We start from the raw sequence: 26033 nt of genomic DNA on the forward strand, positions 1-26033 counted from the left end.
CCACACTAACCCTAATCCGATATGGTAATACCGATTTCAGCGCTACTCCTCTCGTCAGGGAGGATTACAGAAACCGGTTTAAAGAGCCATTTATATCGATATAAAGGGCCTCGTTGTGTGGACGGGTGCAGCATTAAATTGGTTTGACGCTGCTAAAATCGGTTTAAACGCGTAGTGTAGACCAGGCTTATTTAGGCCTGTTGTTCTATACTGATATAAATGTAAAGTTGTCAGCAGGAAATATTTGGCCCCGGTTAAAAAAACAACTCTTGTTATGGTAAAAAAAAATAAATAAAAGTGTGAAAATGCAGGTGTTACTTTTATTTGTTTATATGGTTTATTAAGCATATGTCATCAAAACACCTAGGCACTATACAATTTTCTTTTTAAAGAAATCAGTAGTTAAAAAACATAAAAATGGATCCAATGCCCCCCCTCTTCCCAGCTCCCAGCACCAAAACTATCCTACACCCCCATTCCCCTGAACCAGCCTTTTTGTCTCCTTTGATGACCCCTGACCTTCAACCTTCTTCTTACTGCAACTTTTCTTTCAATTAGCCTCCTAAGGGATATGCAATTCTCACTCTCCTCCTTTCTCTCCAGAAAACTCCTGAACCACCCATCTTTTTTGCAGCATTTAAAATACAATGCCACTCACACTTTATTTGCTCTTTTGAACATTCCTCTCTAATGCACTACTTGTGTCCAGAGGGTGCAAATCTGCAAGGTGCTGAGCATCTCATATAATGTGCTAAATGCCCTCCACTCCCAGTGAAATTAATAGGAGTGAAAGGTGGTCAGTAACTTTCAAGAGATGTGCAGCACCTGACTTGACCAGGCCACCACTGTAACCACTAAGTAACATTTGCACAGATGGATACTTCCTTAAGGAGATGCCCAAACAGAGACATATGGGGCAGATCCTGAGCTGGTGCAAATTGTTCTAGCTCTCCATAGTGATGACAGCTGAAGATCTGCTCCACCATATTTTGCCATTCCTCTGAAGATGGAGAAGATTACAACAGATACATTGTTTCCTTCTCTAGAGGAATTATAAAATTTTAATTAATTCCAGTTCAATTACCGACAGATGAGCTATCAGATAATGCATAATGAGTACAGGTGGATATGAATAGCTCTCTTTGACACAGGCCTTATATCCAATGCATCATGTTTGTTTTGTTTTAAGGATGAAAATTGCACCATCTGCAACTGCAGGTGCATGAAAAACATTTTTCAAAGTCCCCTTAAAATAACATAAAAAGCACAATGGTGAGGAGGGAAAAAACAGGGTTGTGCTGATTTACGCTGAGGATCTGGCCTCAAAAGATCAGAACAACATAAAATATATGGTGTTAGTGGTGATGACTTATTGATGGTTTATCTGTTCCTGGTTGGTTTGGACCTGATCGTGCAACTTAGTATGCCCAGGGCATTGATGAAGGTTTTTTAATTAGTAGACAGTCTCTTTTAGCCTCCATGGATGACGATTGCTTGGGAGAAGCTGTTCTTACTTCCCCTACTTCCAGTGCAGGAAATACTGATACCTCCAATGGAGGAATAGCTGAGGAAGCATGCTCAAGAAAGTACTTCAGTGCCGCTCAGAACTGAACATTCAGGGCCAGATTCTCATTTACACTGAGGCCTCTTTATGCCACTTTGTGACCAAGTGCTAGCAGCCTGGAGATGACCCAGCTTTCTGGTCACTAAGGTACCAGCTATTTGGCCCGTTAAGTGGGTTTAATTGGGGTGATGGGTGCTCAGTGGTTTAATTAGGCAGGAGGCTGATGAGCTAATGTGAGCAATCAACCTGTGAAGTTAAAAGGACAGGAGAGAAATGCAAGGGAGAGGCTGGTAGGTCTAAAGGATATAGGATCCTTGGATGGTAGCTCTTGTTCTCCCCTCCCTGAAGAGTGGGCTAAGGAAGTTTTCTTCCAATTGTATGTTGCCGCATAAGGCTGTACTGGTGAAGGCACATACTGTACATAATTATACTGTCATCAGCTGATTAGTCTTGAGATTCAGTTTAATGAAGTCAGAAGCTGCTTGATCATGAGACTGTTCGCTGGGTGTTGCCCTTATGTAATTTATAGAGATAATGATTTTACAGTAAACTGCCCGATCAATGCTTATCAGAGCTAGGAGATAAATATCTTATAAATAGCAATGAACAAACCACAAGAAGTTTGGAAGTTCAGATAAACTCTGAAACATTTGGACAGTTAGTGCCTTATCCAACCAGTGAAGGCAATAGAAAGCCCTTCCTCCCACCAATTGCATTCACTGGATTTTGAATCAAGCCTCTATTCAAAAATAGCTGAAATGTTTTGACATCACTTTTGTCCTTCTGCCTTCCCTTATTTGTCCCGGACTGAACTCTGAATCATTCAGGGTTAGCCCATCACTACTTTCATACTTTCATTCTGACCTCACCGCGTTTTGATGATACATTGGGAAGTTTCTCTTCTCTGCCTCTACCCTGTATTTCTCGAAAACAACTTTCTTCTGGCTATGACCTCAGGCACCCTCTAGATATGTTTTCAGTGTCTCTACCTTCTGCACTCCCTCATTATGTTCCATCTCTTGCCCTCACAACAAGGGTGTATGTAGACATCTGAACTGCCTATATATCCTGGCTAATGTCAGTCTGTGCTGCAACTTCAATTCATAACATACCCATAATGTTCCATGGTAAATATGGCTTTGTGTGAGTGATCCCAATGCTTGCAGTGAGGACAGTAAGATAAAGAGATCAAGCAACGTGTGTAAGTAATGAAAAACAAAGAGAGGTTGCCAGCTGCAATAGGAAATGTTGCCTTAGGAAATTAAAAATTGTGTGACATATTATACATGGTGTGTGACCACCTACAATCCTGCTTCACAAGCGGGCTGTCATATTATGATTATGAAGCTTTGTTTCTCTTAGTGATTGTGACCGTGGTGTTTATTTAAAAAAACTGATGGCTGTGTGTTCATTTTTATAGCCTTTTATCACTCTTCTCTAACTATTATACACAAACACACACTCCCAGTTTCTATTTCTGTTGTCAAGGGGCCCAATTCAAAGCCCACTGAAGTCAATGCAAAAATATCTATTGACTCCTATGGGTTTTGGATTAGGCCCTATAAAAGGTGTTCTTTTCTCTCCTCCTCTCCAACAAGGCAGATGTTACATAACTTCTGCAGATAAACTGATTAAAACATATTAAGCCAAATTCTCTACTGGAGTAACTTTGTTGATGTTAGACTTGTCATCAATAGAGTTATTGCCAGGGAGAGACAATTCGGTCCAATATTCTTTGAACATAGCACAGTTCCACACCTCTGAAACAATATAATATAGCTTTGTGAAGTGTTGAAATATTTCAATACTTTTAGTGTGTTCTCAGCGATTTATATACAGCATACTGCCTTGTATGTGGTCAATATTTTCAGTGGCAGCCTTTGTCATTTTTAATAATTCTGTTGACTAACCGTTTCATCCTGTGTAAGATTTTTATCCATAGATAGCACATTATTCTTTGCCTGCTAGAAGATTTCTTGTCACAGCACGCTTGCGAGTACACCATTAGTGCACTATACATCATCCCTTAAATTTATGAAGATAAATGCCATACCTCAAGCTAAGCTAATATATATCCTCTGTGAAGTACATACACATGGGATAAGTATCATGACGATACTGAATTAATCTTTGCTGGGTTCGGATAACTCCATCACTCAGTGAATTTTCTTGTGCAATAGACGTACAAGCATATAATGAATCTACTCTTATCAAGTGAAGATCATTTCAGTTTCCTCAAATAGTGTTATGATATATTGCATTTGTGCAACTTCTTCCTGCACAATTATAGTCAATGACAGTTTTGCCATTGAATTTTATGAGATCAGGAGTAGGTAGGGTTGTTGTTTTTTTTTTTCTTTTTTTAATATGTCATATCTTTTCTCCTCCGGCTGTTTCTTTTTAAGTGCACCATTGCTGTATTTTCCAAGATTCCACCTGTCGTGTGTGTGTGTGTGTGTGTGTGTTTCACTGCCTCTTCTAGTCCCATCCCTATATCTGATTATAGGTGTCTGTCAGTGCTTTTAAGATATAATAGCACTGTCTAAGATCTAAATATTATTATCTTTCCCCACTGTGGAGTGGGGATAATTGAGGGGATAGAAGAGAGAGAAAGCCAAGCTCACAACACAGCATGTGTCAGCATGCAACTGGGCCCTGCTCAGGATTATAGTGACAAGTCCCTCACAAACAATGTCTGTACACAGAGAATCCATCAGGGATGTGCACCTCACTTACAGATCACACCAGCTGCTATGCACATCTGGCTTGATTCTGTCGTTCATGTTCCCCTGGGACCCAGCAGCATGATGTGCATTTTAAAGATGCCTGATGTTGGGGTTTGGTTTTGGGTTTTTTTTTTTTTTTTAGTTGATACACAATTTTCTTCCTGGAGATGCACATATTTTTCAGGTTCTGCACTGGAGCCCACCTTCTGAGCATGACATGCTGGCTGGGCTGCTGATTACTCTCCTTCTATGAGCATCATCTGTGCACAGGCTGACCTGGTGTTGCCTGGCAGAGCAACACTCGTTTTATGCCACATCTAATTTAGTTTTGCAGGATGGCACATATGTTACATGTTCCTCACTGGTAGGTGTTGTATGCATGGTGGGATTGTCAGGCTTTCTGTGTGTATTTCACTGACTCTTTTGTGCTCATCTCTTTCTCAGCTCCATGTTTTTTTTTCTGTCATTTCAAGCCCCATTATCCTTTGTGTCTCAGCATAACCTTTGTCATTCTAATTTTCATGACTGCATCCCCTTCTGTCCTCTCCTATGCCTTTGCTTTTCAGGTACTGTACCACAGAGGAGAATCCATTAATAACTGTATAATGTATAAGCCAGCCTTTGGATAGGGGAAGCCTGCAGCCCTGGGCACAAACTTTTTTTTTTTTTTTTTTAAATACCCGTTTCTAGTAGAGCTGTGTCAATAATGAATTTTTCAGTTCATTAGCACTTCCAAAAATTAAAAAAAATATCATTTTAGGTCAACTTGAAAATGAAATTTTTGACAAATCAAAAAGTTGAACAATAATTAATTTTGGGTCCTATTAAATGTTTTGTTTGAATCAAAACAAAATGTTTTGCTTCTATTTTGAGATTTTCTTTTTCAAAAAATGAAATAAAATACAATTACCTTAAAATTTTGTAACAAAAAGTTGTTTCAAATTGAAAATTTGAAATATTTGGTTTTAAAAAAAAGTCCACACAAAACATTTAGATTTTTGCAGAATTTTTTTTAGGTTTTTATCAAAACAATTTGTGGAACTCTACATAAATTTGTGAAATGTTTTGGTTGAGCTGAATTTGCATTTTTCATCTCCCCCCTCAATCCCTCCCCCCATCAAAAAAAAGATTCAGTTGAAAAATTTCACCTGGCTTTAATTTCTAACTCTTGGGTGGTAGGGGTGGCAAAGACTAAGAATGGAGGCCTTGTTTCAATCTTAATTATGACCGTGACTGACACTTCTATAAGAAAGTAGAAAATTATCTTTTATTATGCTTATTGTTATGCACTAATATACTGTGGGAACAATTTTCAAAAATGGGTGTCTTAACAGGAAATCCAGATCCCACAACTGGGAACACTTATGCCCATGAATGGCCATTTTACATAATTTTCCTATCCCTTTGAACATCCAAATGTAATTTTTGCATGTCCTTTGTTTGCAAATGGGGTTCTCCATGTCATAGAAAGGACAATTGCAGGATCTAAAACCACTTGTTGGTAATCTCTTATATTCAAGAATGTAGTCTGTTCAAATTATTTTGCTTTTGTTTTTCTATTTCATTCTCTATGTAAAACAAATGAAAACCCTTTCATTTATCTGTACTGTATGGAAAATGATTGGCATTTTAAAGAACAAGTTCTGTAGTATCACTTATAAGTTTTAGTGAAGAGAATTTTTCGGTAAGGAGCTAGTTGTTAAGGTATTTGTTGAAGCAGTATATTTGTTGAAGCAGTATATAGACCTCTCTCTATATATGTTAGGGGACGGGAATGTAAGGAGAAAGGCATTAGTGTGCAATTTGTTCCAAAACTATCAGAAAGAAAGGAAGAAGCAGCTGAGACAAAACAGGCTGGGGAAGAGAGAGGCAATAACATTAGGTGGCAAAGAAGATAACAGACAAACTCAAAAAGAAGAATGTTTAGTGGAAATAGTCTTAGGAAATGAGGTTACAACCCAGAATGTTATAAGGTCATTCTGGTAGGAAGTATCAAAAGTGCATGTCTGTATCTTTAAAAATTAAACTTATTACAAAATAGACAGCACTAAGAATTATATGTGTCTCTGATTTCCGTGGTCTTCTTTGCCATGTCTTCTTTCTGTGTTTCTCCCTCTCAGGAAACATCTGCATTGCATTGTTAATTTTTGCTCATATTTCTAAACTCTTTAGGTGCCTTTGTATTATTTCTCTGTCCTAGTGACACTCATCCAAATTTAATACTATCTGGAAATGTCACTGTTTATTCTCTTTTCCAAATCAAAATGCTGTGCTGCCCTGCTAGATACCTCCACCCATCTCAATAAAAGGTTGTTCATCACTATTGGATATTTAAAACACAGTGAGTTAAGTATCCTGTGCTTTCAAGGACATAAAGAGTGGATTGGTAATTTTTGCTCTCTTCTGATTTCCTTCAACAGACATAACTGATTGCAGCTACAGTCTGGTCCAGTACTCAGTGATGTCAATGGGAGCTAGATCGTTCCCTTATCAGTAATGTTGGTGATGAACAAAGTGTAATAGAATCCAGTGCACTCCCACTTAGATGTGTGATTTTCAGGGCCAACAGGAGTAAACAAGCAATAAAAACTTATCTTTGTCCTTAAAATCAGTAGCTATGGCTCTAAATACAGCCAGTCTGTTGAATAATAAGTTACCGTTTTTATGTACACTCACTTTTTTGGGTAGAATTGCACTTTTAAGGTGTTAATTCCATCTTGACTGCTCCGTAACATGAGCAAACCTCTCTAGCTTTGCTTAATGATTGATGCCAACAAAAGCATTTGATGGAGTAAAGGCAGAAATAAAATATTTCTTTACTTTGGAAAATATAATCCCAACTATACATATAAAATGATGGGGTCTCAATTAGCTGTTACCACTCACAAAAGAGATCTTGGAGTGATTGTGGATAGTTTTCCGACAACATCCACTCAATGTGCAGCGGCTGTCAAAAAAGCTAATAAAATGTTGGGAATCATTATGAAAGGGATAGATAAGACCGAAAATATCATATTACCTCTATATAATCCATGGTTGGCCCACATTTTGAATACCGTGTGCAGACATGGTAGCCCCATCTCTAAGAAGATACATTGGATTTGGAAAAGGTACAGAAAAGGGCAACAAAAATGATTAGGGGTATGGAACAGCTGCCATTTGAGGAGAGATTAATAAGATTGGGACTTTTCAACTTGGAAAAGAGACTAGGGGGGATATGATAGAGGTCTATAAAATCATGACTGCTGTGAGGAAAGTAAATAAGGACGTGTTATTTACTGCTTCTCATAGCACAAGAACTAGGGGTCACCAAATGAAATTAATCAGAAGCAGGTTTAAAACAAACAAAAGGAAGTATTTCTTCACACAACACACAGTCAGCTTGTGGAACTCTTTGCTAGAGGATGTTGTGAAGGCCAAGGCTATAACAGGGTTCAAAAAATAACCAGATAAATTAATGGAGGATAGGTCCAGCAGTGGCTATTAGCCAGGATGGGCAAGGATGGTGTCCCTAGCCTCTGTTTGCCAGATGCTGGGAATGGATGACAAGGGATGGATCACTTCATGATTAGCTGTTCTGTTCATTCCCTCCAAAGGACCTGGCATTGGCCACAGTCAAACGACAGGATACTGGGCTAGATGGACCTTTGATCTGACCCAGTATGGCCGTTCTTATGTTTACTTTAACATCTCCCAGGCTCTGTTGCACACAGTGTCCTCAAGAGCAGTGGTTTGAGATACATTGTATTGCATATACTTAGAGGTTACTCAGCACACTTGGAACAAAAGTTTCCACTGAGAGCATTGCATCTTCCTCCCATGCCTATGTGGTGAGTTTTCCTGTAATCTTGAATGACAGGTAAGAATTGTTTTGTTTAATTAGTTTTACTGAGTGTTATTTTCCATCAGTGAATGACTTACAAGAAGATTCTCCAGTGTTAGCTGAACACTTTAGTTATCCCCAACCTGACTGACAGGCCTTTGCTATCATGTTTTGGTTTTAAGTAAGTAACATTGATAAATAATGGTTAAGTTAATATCTTAGCCATCTTGACATATTGACATATCGGATAAAGCATTACAGAATAAAGTATAGTTAGTGATATATTATTGTTCATAGGGGTGTACATGGCATATATCAGTGATCTTAGACATAGTATCATCTTAGTACTTCCTTATGGGATACCCTTTACGGTACTGAATAACAGAAAAAAAGTGTCTAAAATCATATTGGTTTTGGGAACATCAACTCTAACTGCTGGTATCATGTCCACTCACCTAAGTCCTGTGTCCATGGCAGCTGACCAGCATGACCCTGATCCCCATCCATACATATATATCTGAATGCTTCCTTGCTATTACTTCTGGAATGACAGGTTTGGTAGCAAGTGTTGTGGTGCCATGGTTTGGAACAGCAGTTTGAATGAAGTGCTATTAAAGATGAAGAGGTTGGTCCTTTATCTCTGTGGAGGAAATATTTTGTAAGTGTGACTGGCCTCGGATTTTGCATTTTAAATTCAAATGGACCTTAAAAAGGCAGAAAAGTAAGCAATCAATAGCAAACATACAAAAAGACAAAATTTTATTCAAAAAATAAAAATTCTCCAAACAGAAAGAGGGCCAGCATCCTCCTTATCGTAAATAACATTACGATAATATTGTCCTCTGGTACTACAGTGCTAGTTAGGAAGTCTCTGTGGCTTAGCAGTTTAGTTTTATGGACCAGCTGATACTCAGGCTCAGTATTATGTGATAACAGAACTGGTATCATGGTACCATTATGAACTTAGATGCAGCCATTCATAAAATAAACAGAATGTAATCATTATTAAAAAGTTAAGGTGAGCTAACAGTGACAGTACTATAATTAGTTTCTTTTTTAAATATCAGAGAAAAAACTGTGACATCTCTAATATCACTCTATGGTAACAGTTAGCAAATGCTGACTTTTGTAGAGAGACTACTGTAGGTTACACAGGCTTTATGGAAAGCCAACACATTTAGTTACGAATGTCTTGGTTTGAGTAACATAACTACTCACATGAAATTTTTTGCACAAAGCTGAACTAGGTCTGTGAAAGTTCAGTTTCATCCAGGTCTGGATTGTGCTCAGACACCTCAGAGATAAGAACCTAAATAGAATTAAATTGGAATGTGGAGAAGTACTACCAAAATACCTCAGAAAAGACTATTCTCCTATTTCTGGCTTAGCTGAAAGCACGGATGCTGGAAATCTTGAGATCACTGAGATTGCCAGACCAAAGATATATGCATACCCATGGATAAGGTTAAATAACTAAACTGATTTGCTGGGACTTTGACCAGTCTTTATTCATAATAGCCTTTTTGTTGCAGAAGAAAACTGAAACTTGGCAAATGCCATCGTTTCACTGGGGCAGAACAAATTTGCACTATGAAAAAAAAAAAGAAAGAGCTGAAGAAAATCAAAGTGTTATTGTGCATAGTGCAGATTAATGGAGGAGAGTGTAGGTTATTCTCATGGAAGAATTACTTCAGTAAGAAATAACAAGTGGAAATTAAGCCCACTCACTGAATGCTGCCAGTAGTAAATAAATTAACAATGATAATGCTCTACAGGCAGAGCAGGTGGGTGGAGAAATTGATTAAACACTTTTGTTTTCTTGAATAAAAAAATTATGTCCTGTTGGTCACAAAGAGAATATGAGCAGAAAGTACACTAGAATGATCCTGTTAACTTTTACATCAGCTCTTTGTTAGCATTTACCTCACTAGTTATAGTAACTAGTCATCTGTCACCTCATGAATAAATAGCAATACAAATGTTTGCGGTTCTTATGCCAATGAAGGAGCTGGATTAGTGTGAAGGAAAATGTGGAATTGACCCATTCCCTTGTTGTATGATTTAAACTACTCTTATGGACTGAAGTTACTCAGTGTGTTCTGAATTTTGAAAATTTTACCCCATATTTAGAAGGCGGAGCATAGACTTAACACTATCTACTGTGCAAATGCAAACTTTCATATAGCTTTGGTATTTTAGCATCAGTATTTTTCAAATGTAGAAAAGCATCTACTCCTTGGTGAGGACTATTTATGTGTCATCTTAGAGGTTTCAAAATTTGGTTGTGGAAGAAGGTATTTTTGTTTTTCTCAATATTGTAAATGAAAAGTGGCTACATGGATTTTGCAGAGATTTACCCAAGGGAAGAGGGGAAATAAAGTTCAGGCTGAGACCAAACATGAAAAATTTCAGTGCTTTGGAAAGGTATGAATGACCGAAATAAGGTAATCTATATGGAAGGACCATACCAGGAGAAGTTTTCAAAAAATTGGTATTGTTAATATTGGGTTAGACTGGGCCTCTAGGGGTGCCAAGTAATTGCTCTGCCTCAAGAACTCTGGGATTAATTCTTACTCAGAGAGTCACAATTCCTCCCTTGCTCCCATCTTGCTCCAGAGTGAAATGAGTTACTGCAGCACTTCAAACGGAACAGCTTACTTTCCCTCCTTGTTCCTGACTGAAGAGCAATGCTCTGTCTGCTCCTCACCCCTCCCCGCTCATTTCCTTCTCGCTTGCCAGAAGGAGGATCTGGAGAGCAGGGGCAGGGCTTTGTATCAGGCTTGGACCTAAGATCCCTGGCAGGTTCAGCATGGGAATGCAGAAGGGTCTTACTCCCCTGTCTGGCTGAGTAAGAAAATGGCATAATGTAGCCTGGTAGAATTTCATACCTCAAAGCATGTGCAATAAAGAAAGTTTTAAAAATCCCCGTTTTTTAAGAATTGCAAAACTCTTTACCTGAGCCCTTCCACCAGACCATAAAGGGTTAGTTCTCTCAGCAGAAACCTATTGCTGATAGATACCACAGCAACGGTGTCTCAACAGATTATACTCTGCAAAACTCTCAATGTTTTGCTCAATACTCTACAAAGCTCAGCCCAGGTTCCCTGTGATTTCAAAACAATTCTGGGCTCATTCATGATTTTGTACGGATACCATATGAAACGTGGTAGTAGTGAAGACAGTTTTGCTTGCCTTTGGCTTTGAAGCTTGAAATTAAGTGGCCTGATGTGGTGCAGGTCAAAACCAAACACATGGTTTGTACAAAGCCCTGCCAGCTGAAACCATTGAGTTTAGCACAAATCTAAAATGGGTGTTGCAGCACGGTGGGAATCAAGGGTTGGGCTGAGGTTTGAACATTATGAGATATAAAGGGAGAATAGTTTTAAATCAATAATGTTCTCCTGGCTGTTGGGGAGCTTCAGGACATATTGTTGCAGGTGAAAGAATTTTGTGTAAACAGCTTGCAGGTCACCTTTAAGAAGAAATTGCTGATGTTCTGGTGGTGTACTGCAGGTGCAATATATTGGATACCTGCTTTGCATGCACTTAGTACTTTAGCACCTAAAACTGCAGAGAAAGGAATGAGAAATAACCCAGTGGAACATCTGGCATGCATTCAATAGACCATTTTTGCCGACTGACTAGTTTTTTGAATTGGGATTCATTACTACTAAACTAGTACTACCTCATGCAAATTACTTATGCCTTTGAATCTACAATCCTAGTTTCTTCCATTAAACAGCAAATGGGAAGTGGGTGTTGTCATAACTAGATAGGTAAGGTAAGGGTTAAGTTTCTTTTACCTGGAAAGGGTAACCAAACACCTGACCAGGGGACCAATCAGAGAACTGGATTGTTTAAAGTCAGGGGCGGGAATTTGTATACTCGGTGTCTTTTTTTTGTTTTCTTAGCTATGAGGAAACAAGTCTTCTTCTAATTCTCTCCTAATACTTCTTCTAAACATCTGTAAGTACCCAGGAACCGCAAAGTAATTCAGCTATGATGGTCTTTGGGGTGTATTTACCTGTAATGTTTAATTTGTTGTGCTGGTTTAATTGGGGCTATCTTTAAATCAGACTGTTTCTTCATATTTTCTTATAAGCAGAGCCTGTATTGAGTTTCTTTGCAAATTATTGTTTATATTTTTTTTTTTATATAAACTTTTCTTTTAAACGTGTGGAAGTTTTTTTCCTAGGGAGGAAAGGGAAGGGAAAGCCAGGCTGTGGGCTATTTTATTGCTTTCAGGAAAGAGCAGGCTACGGGAAAGAGAAAAAGAATCACCTCTGTATCAGGTATTTGTCTCCCTCACGGAAGGCAGGCACGGGAAAGGCAAAGCCAAGCTATTGGTATTTTTGCATCTCAATTGTCCTGAGGGCAGAAACGCTTATCTCTTGGGAAGCAGAGAAACTGGTTTCTGTGCAAGGCGGGGAGGAGGGAGAAGGATTTTTTCCCTTGTTTAGCATCCAAGGGATTTGGAATCTGGAGGTCCCACCCAGGGAGGTTGGGGACACCAGAGAGGAAAGGGAGGTAGGCCCCTAAAGTGAATTACCTACCTGACCTGGTGGCAGAGAGAATCCTCAAGCTGGTAGTGAGCTTGGGGGAGTTTCAGGTAAGCCCCCAAACTTTGGACGCAAAAGTCCAGGTTTGGGACAGGACCAGACTGGTGGACGCTAAAGTCCAGGTCTGGGACTGGACGGCTAGATTACCACAGGTGTAGCTGGTAGAATGAAATGCTTTCTTCCTGTTGGAGCTTCCTTGTGATGGCCCCTATATTTTTCCTCAGCTTCATGCTTCAGTTCTGTCATTGCCATTTCACATTTCTTCTGTCTAGTAATCTAGCTAAGCACTCGGGAATTGTAAATGTTAACATTGAATGAACACTCCTTTGTGTGCATGGATTATGGTACAGGCTTTTAGTACATGTTCACAAATTGCTTCTCAGATAATACAATGTAGCAGAGTGCGTTCTACAATTTTAGATACTTATGACTATCTCTAAAATAACTTGGATCTTGCAATTATATACTGAGGGCCAGATCCTCAGTGTATATAAATCAGTGTAGCTCCAGAGGAGCGAGGCTGATTTACACTAGCCCAGAATTGTAACTATAACATTTTCTGACTTGATTTTGCATTATGAAAAAATGCTTTAGCATTTTAAAAATATTAATTTTCTAGGAGGGAAGAGGGCGAACAAAGATCCTGCATTTTCTGTCTAACAATTCCCACTCTGTTAGTGTTTCAAGTTAAGGGACAGATTTATCAGAATGCTCAGGGTTCTTTGCACTGCTCTGACAATACAAAGCAGCCAGTAAACCTCACGGAATGCACACAGCAGCATCTTGGCCTGGCAGCAGTCGATCAAGACAAAGCTGGCTTTGAGACAGAGTTTAATAATGTAAAAATGCCTCTGTTCCCCTCCCATACCCAGAGGCGGATTAGGGTTTTGTGGGGCCCGGGGTCAGAGCAAGTGGGGGCCCCTTCTCACCCCTTCCGCCTATAATTTCTCTCCCGCCACTGCCCATACCGCATCCTTGTATGTAAAACAAAACGGAACTTCAGTAAGGTACTGCAAGAACCCCAAATGCATCACTATTTTAAGATGTATTTTGGACTGTTCCTGTTGAATGAATTGCTAACAGTCAAGTCTACTGTCCTGATACTCAGCTGCCTTTGTGCTATTTGTCCTGCTCTGCTGTGACAGGCTGTGCAGCCAGCATAACTGCCATTGGATGATACTTCAGTGATCCCTAGCTATCCTAATGGTGTCATTCAGAGAAGCCTTCAAGCTAGTTAACTCAGGATCAGAGAAGCATAATGGAGGGTTAAAACTACTTTGCATTCCCTCTTCTGAGTTGTACTGTGTACTCTGCACCCAGGTGAGGATCAGGGCCTTCTCTGCGGTCTTTTCCATGTGACTGGTTACCACTGTGTCAGAGAGACAAGAGATGAGAACTGCTAATGGATGGCTTTTATTCCTCTTTGCTTATTCAGCAGTGCTTTAAAAGAATGACTTAACCTTTGTTCAGTTCTTGGTCATTTATTGTAATAGCATTAAGTATGTGGAATTCATTTAGTATTAATATGATTGTCCCTAGTACTTTGATAGAATTTCTGCTGTATTAATTACGCAGACCATTAGTGGGGTCCAGATGATTCTTTGTGCTATATGAATTAGAAAATCCCTCTCCTATTCTGTAAATGATGAGAATTTGTTTTCACAAGCATTCAAAATGTGAGCATCTGAAATGTCATTCAGAGAGGCTGATGGAGTATTTGTTTCTATGGAAGGAGAACACGTGGCACAAGGGACTGTTAAGAGCATCCAATGCTTTTTACCTGTAGGTTGTTGCTTCAAATCCCACTCTTCCTACTAATTACCATGTAATGGCTCCTCAGTGGCCTATGTGATATTAATTGTGACTTCAGTCCCATTCCTGGTGCATGATATAGGGAACTGAGTAGAATAAATAGCACAGAGTAGAGCTGGGTGAGTATTGGATTTTTCATCATTGGCAATGTTGAACTATTCATTTTAGGTCAGATCAAAATAAAAAAAATTGAAATTTTTGGTGAGTCAAAAAATTGAAACTTTTGAAGGTCTGGGTGAAACTAAGCATTTTCACTTCTAATCATTTAAAAACATCTTTTGTGTTTTAAAAAATAAAATGAATGGAAACTTTGAAATGAGAAGTCGTTTCAAACTGAAGAATTGAAATGTTTCTTTTAGAAAATGTTTAAACAAGTATTTAAATTTTGTTCTGATTTTTTTCCACATGAACCATTCAGTGAAATTGGCACAAATTTGCTAACTGTTTTGATGTCACTTAATATGCATTTGTTGCCAGAAATAGATTTCGACCAAATTTTTTCACCCATTTTCATGATAGACATACATATCACACAAAGCTACTTTCCCCACTTTCCGCCTTCCTTGCTGTCTCAAGATAAGACTGAGTGGACACAGTGACAAAATCCCCTTCTCGGTTCCATTCTGGTTTCCAAAACGTTGGCATGTCACTTCTGAGAAGGTTGCACTGGTACTGCTCTTGCTGTACTTGTTCTGTGACTCAACAGAGGCAGACAGACTTCCCTCTGCAGCTGCATTTTTTTTTCCAGCTGACACTGAGGCTTTTGAAATCATGCAGCATCTTGTGTTTCACAGTAATATAGAGCATTCTTGGGTGCTAATATTAGGGAAACCCAAGAAACTAGAACCTGGCAGAGGGGTTAGTGGTTGTTCTGCTGTAGCAGAGAGAGGAAGAGTGGGCTGCGTGCTGAAGACTGGCCAGCACTTGTACTCTCAAGCCTGCAGTAATGTTTAATCAACTTTTGAGTGGGATTTCAGAATCTGGTTTTAATCTATAAAGCGTTAAATGCTTTGGAATCTGACTACCTCAAGGACAACCCATGAGATGACAACCTGATTGCAAGCGGCAAAGGTACTGGAGCTATCAGCCCTGTGATTTAAATAGGAAGAGGCAAGGTGTTCTCTATAAGATCCTTCTCCCACCCCAAGAATCAGAGACAGCCGCTTCATCCATCATGATTATGGCTTCTGATTGGCAAGTATTGCACACATTGTTATTTTTGTTCCGGTCTTCCCCACTCTTCCAATACTGAGCCACGTGTTTGTCTCATCCATCTGTTATATTCTTTCTTTTAGATTATAAACTCTGGGGCAGGGGCTTTGATTTTCTATTTGTTTGGATAGTGCCCAGCACAATCATAATAATTTGGCTGAAGGTAATTGATTGAGTCTGTAATTTTAATACTGCACGGTGTAATCATGAGATAGGAGAATCACCAAGTACCATTAGTAAGGTGCTGGCATAGTATGCAGGGCCGACTCCAGGCACCAGCTAAGGAAACAGGTGCTTGGAGTGGTCAGTAAAAAGGGGTGGCACTTCACCCGCTATTGGGGCAGCACACCCAGGTCTTCAGCGGGAATTCGGTGGTGGGTCCTTCAGTCCCTCTCTTCCTCTTTGACTTGCCGCCAAAGAGTTGCCAAACTGCTGTCTAAGAATGGAGCAGCGCGAAGTGCCACTGATCGGCTTTTTTTTTCTGCCAGTTGGGGTGGCAGAAAACCTGGAGCCGGCCCTGATAGTATGGTAGCAAACCCATTCAGCCTTCTGTTGCACAGAGATCTAAATATAAAGTCGATATAGAGTAAAGTAATATCAGACTAAGAGGGAGTGGCCAAATATTTTTATTTATTCTAGGACAGATCTTCAGCTGGTGTTAATATGAGCAATTTACCAAAGATCTGATCCCCTGGCTTTAAGATTTAGAGACATGTTAGAAATGGCTGCAGACATTAGTCTAGGAAACAGTTTGTTGTGTACTATCTGATTCCCGAGTAACTAATTATGATGCCTACAACAAGATATTATTATGGAAGGGCATAGGAACATCTATTATTCTTGTAACCCTCTGTTTTTAATACAGTATCTGTCCTCTTTCAAACCTCAAACAGAGATGGGTTGTATTGGAACCTGTGGGGGCTGGGGGTGTGTGTGTGTGTGTGTGTGTGTGTGTGTGTGAGGGAAGGTGGCATGAGTGTGAGACAACCATGTTACTCATACATGGTGAAACCACAGCTGATTTATACAGATCATCCTATGTGAAAGCCAATAAAACCTTTATATCACACCATTCTCAACATGCCTCATATTTCAGAGAAAAAACATTGGTTTAGAGAGGCTTTAAACATTTTACTCAGACTATTTTTCATATCCCTGCATGTGTAGAGTCGGAGGTCTTAGCTACCATGTATGCTAAGATACTATGTATCCAAATGTATGGATCTTAGCAGGAGAAAAAAAAAAAAAACAAATGGGTTCACACCATTGCTCCTGTAGGCCAAACTCTGTGTGTTATCCAACTTTACAAGTGCAAATGGATGCCTGGCAGGGGGATTGGCCGGAATCGGGGAGGAAGTTGCCTGGGTGGGGAGAAGGAATGTAGTGGGGCAAGGGGTCCTGTGGGATGTACAGCCCCACCTACATAAACAGGGAACTGTATATGATCCTGAGTAAGGGCTGCCTGTGATACGTGCAGGCCACAATAGAGGGTGTTAGAGAACTTTAGTTTGCAGGACCAAATGGGCACTCTATGGGCCCGATTTTATTGGAAATCAGGCTTTTCTGGTTTTCTAATTGTTACCAAAATCAATAAATTTCTGGTCATTGGTACCTAGAACAGTCCCTGAAACTGAAGAAATTATTGGATGCAGTTTTCAAAAATGATCTCATTGCATACAGACAGAGAAATGCTGTCAGGTTGAGTGTAGGACATTGCTTGGCTAAGAAATATGGTGTTGTACATCACACAGTGGGCACTCACTTCCAGTCTGGCTTGGAGGCGGGAGGTTGTTCTAATATGTAGTGCCAGCTTCCCTTTAGCTCAAATAAAAGCTTTTAGTTTGATTGATTGTTTGTTTTTTTTATATTGTATCCCTCTTGAATTCAATTATAACAGGGGAAAAAAAAGTTTCTGAACTCAAAGTGATTTGCCAAAGTCAGGATCATTTGAGATTTGAAAAACCTCCAGCTCCTCCTGGTTCACCCATCCTTCCTTTGTCTATATTTTGGTGATGATGATCTAGCTGTAGCAATTCCAAGGAAGTACTGGGTGTGCAAGTTCTTGAGGAGGAAGCTTGACCACATGTAGAGAGAGATTGTACAGCATGCTTTCACCACAGTCCAGGAAAGCGGTTCCAAAAGAACTAATGCACAGGAAATCTCCAACTCCATCCTTAGGAAGGTGGGCAGCTTTGAGAAAGCATCTTCCAGAGGAGGCTTCAGTGACCATGAGCTATTATTACTTCCTGAGAACCAATGCTCTCTGGAGCTCCCACTAGAGTTGTCAACTCTGACTGAAGCTATTCCAGGAGATTTTTCCCCCCTAGCATGACATAATATTCTATTAAAATCTCCTGGATTGCTTTCAGTAGTCACCAAGAGATTGATGCCAATTCCAGGAGACTCCAGGCCAATCCTGGAGGGTTGGCAACCCTAGCTTCCACTGATGCCATTTAACTCCATGCCAACCCCAACACAGACAAACACCTTACAGGATTTCTACAGGTAGCTCGGATAGTATATGGCTTATCGGTGTATCTCTAGATCTAATCTATCATGGACTTCTATACAGTTACAGTTTAGATGCTTATGAGCATAAGTAAAGATTGCACATTGTTGCCCATTTGATAGAACTAATGTGTGTGTAAGGGGTGTAAAAGATGTGTCTTTAAGTGTTATTTCAAATAGTTATGTTTCAGCTTGTGCTCATTGTAATGTGTTTAAAAAGAAAAAACAACAAACAACCTCCCACCCTACTAGTCTTCAGTTAGACTTAGACATTTCTCCCTCCCTATCCTGGTTTCTTTGGGAAGATCTCTAGGAGTTTGGGCAGAAAATATTGCTGAAAGTCACATTATCTGACATTTGGAAATTATTCGTATACTTTGGATGTCACAATTAAGTTAGCAGAATAAAAATCAAAAGACCTAGTTTGCATAAAGTTACGTACCCCAAATAGTTGTTTGTGTTTCATAGGTCCTTTATAATTTTAAACATTTGTGTTGTTTTCTTACTTAGTTTGCAAAGTATTTGAAATTTTAAGGCTAGTTTGCAGTATGAAAAGATAATTGTTAACTTAGTGCTGGCTGCTTGGCCAGCTGGGGCCATGATTTGCTCACAACTTGGGTAGCACTGTACCTGGTCAGTGCTTGGATGAGAGATCTAGGAATGTAGAATGTGATGCTTTAAGGAATGCAGATTATTCACTTGGGGGAGATTTTCAAATGCAAAAGTGGCAGTTAAGCATCCAACACCCATGAAAAATCCGTGGAAGTTTGATGCCTAATTGCCAAAAGTGACTTTGAAAATGCCCTGCAGAGGGCACTCTTCCTCTGAGCCCATACTGAAATATTGCCTCAGCAGGGTTCTAGGGGTGCATAATTGTGATAGAGGAATTGTCTTTTGGATGAATTACAATACAGAGGCAAACACCACTTGCAGTCATTATTAAAAATTCTGTGAAAAGAGCAAGGATGTTGGGCCTGGATCTGCAAAGGGACTGGCGTGTTACAATGCTCAGCATTGTAACACCTAGAAAACCATAGGAACAATGCACACCAGTGAGTTAGTTGCCTAGGCTCCCTATACAATGAAAGGAGAGAGATGGGCACCTAACAGTGTGATCCACAAAAGCCTGCATGCTAGGCAGGGAGCTGCCTAAATTAGCCAATGGGAGATGCCAACCAGAGGGAATTGTGCTGATCCCCACCCCTCTGAGTCTTATGTGTCTCAGTCCGGGCTGCAGGGAGGTGCCTATCTCTGCTTAGCAATCCATGAACAGGAGTCAGGAAGCTTAAGCACCTAAGTGGTTTCTTGCATGAATGAATTAGATGCCTGCCTCACTCCGTGCAGAGTGGCTGGCGGAGGAGGTGATGGTGGTGGTGCCCACCTTATAACTTTTAGCCCAGTGGAGCACTTACCTAGGATGTGAGAGACCCATCAGCTCCCCTGTCTGCCTGATAAAGAGAGAGGATTTGAAGAAGGGTTTCTCACCTCTCAGAAAAGCTCTAACCACTGAGATATGGGATATTCTGATGTAGGGCTCCCTCAATCTCTCCTGTCGAAGCTGTTCCGCTAGCTGGCTGTACATAAATATTAGGCACTCTTTATGTATATGTAAGTATATAGTTGTGTGTACATATGTACACTGCAAAAGGTCAAAGCATGATTAGTTACTCGTTGTTCAAAACCAAAGTGGGATGAATGGTGGAAAATGTGCTGTGTGCAACAATCTCATATACTGGCAGAGAATTGGACTGAATGATCCAATAGGTCTTTTCCATTTCTGACCTTTGTGACTGTAATTGATTGAACAGGGCTGCTGGTAGGATGACGGTTAGCTGGCTGAAGGCATTAATGAATCTGTCACCTTAGTTCATAATTTTAAATCTAGCTCAGGTTGACAGGGATTGAATGAACCCAGTTCCATATTTCCTGAAAACACTGAACTCAGTACATGGGAATATTGCATTTGCAAGGAAAGAGGCATTAGGTCCAGAGTCGCTACCATCTACTGGCTGTTAAATGGTCTGTATGAAATGAGGTGGTTGTGGTCACTTCAATTCCTAGTAGATAGATGTCCATATAGCATAAGAATTGCATGCACAATCAGCAATATTTTGCACCCATGTTGTGCAGGGATTCCATTCATATAGAAATTCCAGCAGAGGAGTAAAGAACTGAATGTGTATGGAGACTGAAAATTCTGCTGACCCCAGAAGCGGTTGCTCTTGTTCAGTGCTGAATCATACTTGGGTAGGGCATGTGTGAAAGCTCATCCCTATCAATGGTGCAGCTGTATCTCCAGCTCCTGATATGATGTTTTACCTTTTTGATGCTGAAGTCAGAGCTGCCATCTGGGGAGAAAGTAACAACAGTGGGTGACTGTGTAAGGGGAGGAGCTGCACAGCTGGTTGGGAAATAAACTAAATCCTCAGGGGCCTTGCTTTGTTAGATCAGAGTGTTGCAGAGGTAAACAATGCAGCCATTTGTTTATACCAGGAGTCTCAGTCAGCATCTGTCAACCTTGCTGCCCCTATTGTATCTGGTGCAGTTTAGATGGAGAGGGCCAGAATGTGTGGCCAGTTCCTCCTGGGTGTGCAGGGGCTGGTCACAAATGCATTCTTGAGCTCACCTGAGTTCAACGCCTGCATTAGGTTAGCAGCACTGGTGCTGCTAGAATCCCTAAAAGGAGCAGGGAGAAGACATGTCCCCACCTCTCCCTCTGCAATGGCTAGCAGAGTTGGGGAAATGCAACTCTGCCCCAGTGAGGTTGTAGCAGGAGGTGTTTCCCCCACATCCTGTATGGACAATATGCAATGTCTCCTAAAGCTCGCTCTGGGATCATGGGGTTTGCACTTCTACCTACATGAGCTTGTGCTTGTAAGGGGAATTATTATTTTTTTTGTCTCAAAATGTATCAGCCCAAATGTTCCAAAACTGGCCAGGATTCTTTCTTGTTCACATGGGCAGGAGGTGAACCCTCATTCAGGGAGGCTTGCACTTTACTCATGAAAACAAAGAGCTAATAGCATTGGAGTACTGGCTTCTACAAATCATTATTGTGCACATCAGTGTGTAAAGGTAAATGCAACTCCCCTTTGCACTCAGGGGTGGCTCCAGGCACCAGCGCACGGTCGCTGTGAGGGTGGCAGTCAGGAATCTGCGTAACCGGTGGAACTCCCGCAGGCATGCTGCCAAATCCGTGTTACTGGCGGACCTCCCACAGGCATGCCGCCGAATCTGCATTACTGGCGAACCTCCTGCAGACATGCCATTGAAAGCCACCTGACTGCTGTGCTTGAGGCGGCAAAATGCATAGAGCTGCCCCTGTTTGCACTCCTCTGCCAGTGCACTTCAGTCCTGGCTGAGCTTCATTTGCTTTATCAGTGTCTGCCAAATGCAATAAGCTTTATCAAAGGCTGCCAAATGCAATAAGTTATGCAATGAATTTAGTGTCCTATTTGTCTGTTTTGGTTGTGCTCAACCCTATTGCTAGACAAACAACTAGGTGGCAAATGCTCAAAAGAATGTGATTTCCTTTAGAATTAGGCTCAAATGCAGTCACTGTGTTGGTGCCCATGCAGGATCCATGTTTAGGTAGCCCTGTCTGATAGGAGCTGTTAATCAACTGCTCCAGGTCAGCTAGTTTCATATTCAGACCAATGGGGATTTGTTTGTTTGTTTGTATGCTCCTGTAGTGCCTCTCATTCCAAAGCTGTTAGGTCTCTTAATACCCCTGTGAAGGAGATGTTTTTACACCCATCTTTCAGGCACAAAGGTTGTGATTTGCAGTATATCAGTGGCAGAGTGGGGAAGAGTAACCAGGAATCCTAGTTTTTCTGCTGTTTGGAGTCTTATACAATGGCAGTATTAAATTGGACCTGATATGTCATTCCTATATAATATAACACTTTTAAGACTGCTCAGTGTTTGAGAGGGGTAGGGTGCTGTAAGTGGTAGAGAGAAGACAATATAAATTCTGCCTCTGAGAAAATATCAGCAATAGTTTTTATGTATATAGTGTGCCTGTATGTGAGAGAGAAAATAACCCAGCTTTTAGGAAAGGAGCTAATATTAGGGCTGCTTTCTTTGAGCTCTGTGCAGAAAAGAATTTACTCTGTCTTGAGACAATCAGAATTCATGTAGAAGACAAGGCATATGCACTATGGGAGGCTGATAAAGACAAGAAGATCTTTTACTGGCGCAACTTAGGTGCCTATGACTCAGAGGAGAGAGCAAATGTAAGTTATCAGGAGGGTATGGTGACTCCCTGATGAAGGGAGGAATCCTAGCAATGCAGTCCAGACTCCCACACCAAGCAAGTGACTCCTGTAATTAAATTGTTTTTTCCACTGGGTCCTGAATATCATCCATGAAAAGTCCCTGGCCTGTCAGAATGCCTCAGTAGGGCATTTCTGTGGGATTATTCTGTGTCAAACAGTACTTTGCCATTGTGAGCTACGGTGAGTGGATGCAAGTATCCAGAACTAACCTAGAATTTGCTGCCTCGGTATAGAGGTTACTTTTCATCAAAGAATAGTACTTTGGAATAGATACCCTGGGTGGAAGTCAAGGGTGATGTGAACCTTACTCATCAAGAAGTGTTTGTCAGTGGTTTAAAAGTCTACTGCCAAAAGGTCAGAAGAGTGGTTTAGCAGAATAAAAATCTACACCATTTTAAACCATCCTGGTAGCTGCCAACAGGAGCCTTTTTACTTTAACTTGTACCTTTTTCTGGCTCCTTAACTTATGATCTAGAAATATAAGCGATCTTTAAACCCACTTAACAACATTGCCCCATCTTGTACATTAATTCAGAGTTCAGCTCAGTCTGTTTGGTCTGTGGTGCCATTTGTACTAAACAAGACATTGGTTTCTATGCGACTTGTTTTTGCTAAGTGCCAGGTCTTAAGAGTCCGTGTAGTTGCAGAAACAGAATGTTAACCTCTAACACCACATTTAAGCAGTCATAAAGATATAACAGAAACAAATGATGTCTTGTGGCTTTATATATGCATTTTGGTTATATAAATATTTCTTACTGCTGCTGATGTAGAATCTGACTGAGATCCTTTTAATGTAAGTTTAATCACTACTAAGGAGCCGGAACAAGGATTTTTACTAAGGGTAGTAAAAAAAAATTTTCTTTCCAAAAGTTTTCATACAGAAAATTGAGTTTTGGATAAAAAGAAAATACCTGTTTTCCTGAAACCCCCCCCCCCCTTAGAAAATGGAAAATTCATCAGTTTTTGGCAGTTCAGCTAAAAAACCAAAACATTTTCAGTGAAATGTTAAAACTTTCTGCTAAAATTTTCAATAAAATTTGTCAGTTTTCACAGGGTAAAAAAAAAATTGACTGGACCTAATTCTTCTCTAAACAGGTACAACCCATTGCTACAATATACTTGCTTATTTTTCATTTCTTTTGTATAAACCCTATCCCAAAATGCTTTTCATATTTGTTACACCTATACCTGACTTATGTCCCTCATTACTGTAGTACCTGAGTGCCTCACAAACAATAATGGATTTTTCTTTACAAAGCTTTGGAGGTACGGAATTACCCTATGTTACAGAGGAGGAATTAAGGTACAGAGATTGGGAGTACAGCTACGCTACACATGGCCATGGCTGGCCCAGGTCAGCTGACTCGGGCTCATGGGTCTCAGGTTGCAGAGGCTGAAAATTGAGATGTCAATTTTTGGGCTCAGGCTGGAGCCTGGGCTCTGAGACTCCACGGGTGGAGGCCTGGGGGGTGGGCGAGGAGAGGATCGCAGAGCCTAGACTTCAGGCTCAGGCTGAACATCGACATTGCAATTTTTAGCCCTGCAGTCCAATCTCTGCAAGCCTGAGTCAATTCACCTGGGCTCTGAGACTCGGTGCCACAGGTTCTTTATTGCAGAGTAGACACATCCTCAGTGATTTGTCCAGAGTCACACAGGAAGTCTAGTCTTTAGCAGAGCTAAGAACCAAACTGTGCTCTCTTGAGTCACAGTCCAGTGCCTCAACTGCAAACCCATTCTTCCTCCTGGAGCTAAATAATACACAATAGCAGAGAGACAGAGACATTCAGAGGCACAAGAAAGAGAGAAAAGGTACATTGTCACATGAGATTTGAAAAGAAGTGAAGAGCTGGAATGGAGAGATACAGGAAGGCAGGTCCAGATGACACTGGAGAAAGGGACAGAGGAGACCAGTGTTAACAAGCAAGGGGAATGGAAAGGCACAATGACAGAAACAGTCCACACGGTTGGCTAGAGAAAATCCATGCATAGCTGAAAATACAGGAAGGTTAGTTTTGAGCTGGATTCTGAAATAAACAGGAAACATATGTAACCCACATGCCTTTGTTTTGTTTTCACAGATTCCAGAATCTGCTTTGGTCTAGAAAAACCTTTGTGGATAGTGTTAAAGTCTATAACCATAGCTACATCTATATGCCAGCCTTCTCTATGAAGACAGGGACAGAGCCATCCCTACGGGTTTACTACACCCTGGAGGACTTTGGTGCCAACCAAACGGTGCTCTTTGCCAATCCCAACTTCCTCCGTGACATTGGCAAGTTTTGGAAGAGCAGAGGAATCCATGCCAAGCGGCTTTCAACAGGTCTCTTCCTTGTCAGCGCAGCCCTAGGTCTGTGCGAAGAAGTAACCATCTATGGCTTCTGGCCTTTTTCAGTAGACCTGCATGGGAGGTTTATCAGCCATCATTACTATGACAATGTGTTGCCTGATTCTGGGTTCCATGCCATGCCAGAGGAGTTTCTACAGCTCTGGTTTCTTCATAAAAATGGTGTATTGAGAATGCAGCTAGAACAGTGTGAGGCCCCTTTACTCCAGTCCTCTGCTTAAGGACCATAACGAAGGGCATGGAGGATCCTCTTCGTTTTTTAATTTTCATATTCTCCAAAAAAAATTAAAAGAGAAAGGGGGAAATATTTATGGATTTGCAGAGACCTTAAAGATGCTACTTGTTCCATTGATAATGTGAAGGCCAAACAAGAGACACGTCCTTACGCACAGTGTTATGGAGAAATAAGTAGCTCTCATGGAATTCACTCTGCATAATTGTGAAATTACTGTTGGAAGCAGCACCCCTGAACCTGATAGGTTCCCATTTTAAAGTCCATTTAATTCCAGATTAGCACAACCCCCTTTCTTGCCTTCCTTTCTTACTACCTTTCTTCAAGCCAGGAGTGCTGAATGTCACCAGCTCCCAGTGACTTCAAGGGGCGGAGTTGAGGGTGCTTAGACTCTGGTGAAACCGTGCCCAGTTTTTGTAATCCCTGAATATTGGAAAACGCCTACCTAACCAGAGTATTTAGCAGTGATAGTCCAGAACTCTGCAGTTTACAACCATGTTAATGTAGCATTATGAACTAGAGAGAGTTGAAAAATGGAAATACATTTTAATGAAACGCTGGCAAATTCTTTGGGAAATGTTGAAGCTAAAAACAATTCAAGTAGCTTGGTTTTGGCCTATTGTTGTAGAATAGTAAGCTTTGTAATAAGGGCTGCTCCTGACCAATTTACTGTATGTTCTTTCATTCTGTATTCCTTCTTACGTCAAATGCTCACTGATCTCAATGGGAGTTTGAGGCGCACAAAGGAATGCAGGCCCAAGTTCATAATTGACTTGTAGTGCAGACGGTACACAGTGAGTATAGGTGTCTTTTAAAATTTGTTAAAACACTGAAAATCCTTTTTCCTTGAAGCGATGTTCTGTTTGTGCGATTAGATCCCTTCCTGTCTATATTGCAATGCTGTCTGTAAAGTCTTATTTTTTATTTTTCTCCCCAGATCATCTCTGGTCCAAGATATTGTTTGGAAAAAAAC

General features: G+C 40.5%; 1 protein-coding gene across 1 annotated transcript in view; it reads left to right on the forward strand.

Annotated features, from left to right (window-relative positions):
- Positions 1-25081, forward strand: part of ST8SIA1 (ST8 alpha-N-acetyl-neuraminide alpha-2,8-sialyltransferase 1) — a 187622-nt gene extending 162541 nt beyond the window's left edge. The window contains exon 5 of the mRNA XM_032798337.2: positions 24563-25081. Within this exon, the coding sequence (XP_032654228.1) occupies positions 24563-25049 (487 nt within the window). The 3' untranslated portion in view covers positions 25050-25081. The remainder of the gene's footprint in view (positions 1-24562) is intronic.
- The last annotated feature ends 952 nt before the right edge of the window (positions 25082-26033 follow it).

The sequence above is a fragment of the Chelonoidis abingdonii genome, chromosome 1, assembly GCF_003597395.2.
Source record: "Chelonoidis abingdonii isolate Lonesome George chromosome 1, CheloAbing_2.0, whole genome shotgun sequence".
Classification (NCBI taxonomy): domain Eukaryota; kingdom Metazoa; phylum Chordata; order Testudines; family Testudinidae; genus Chelonoidis; species Chelonoidis abingdonii.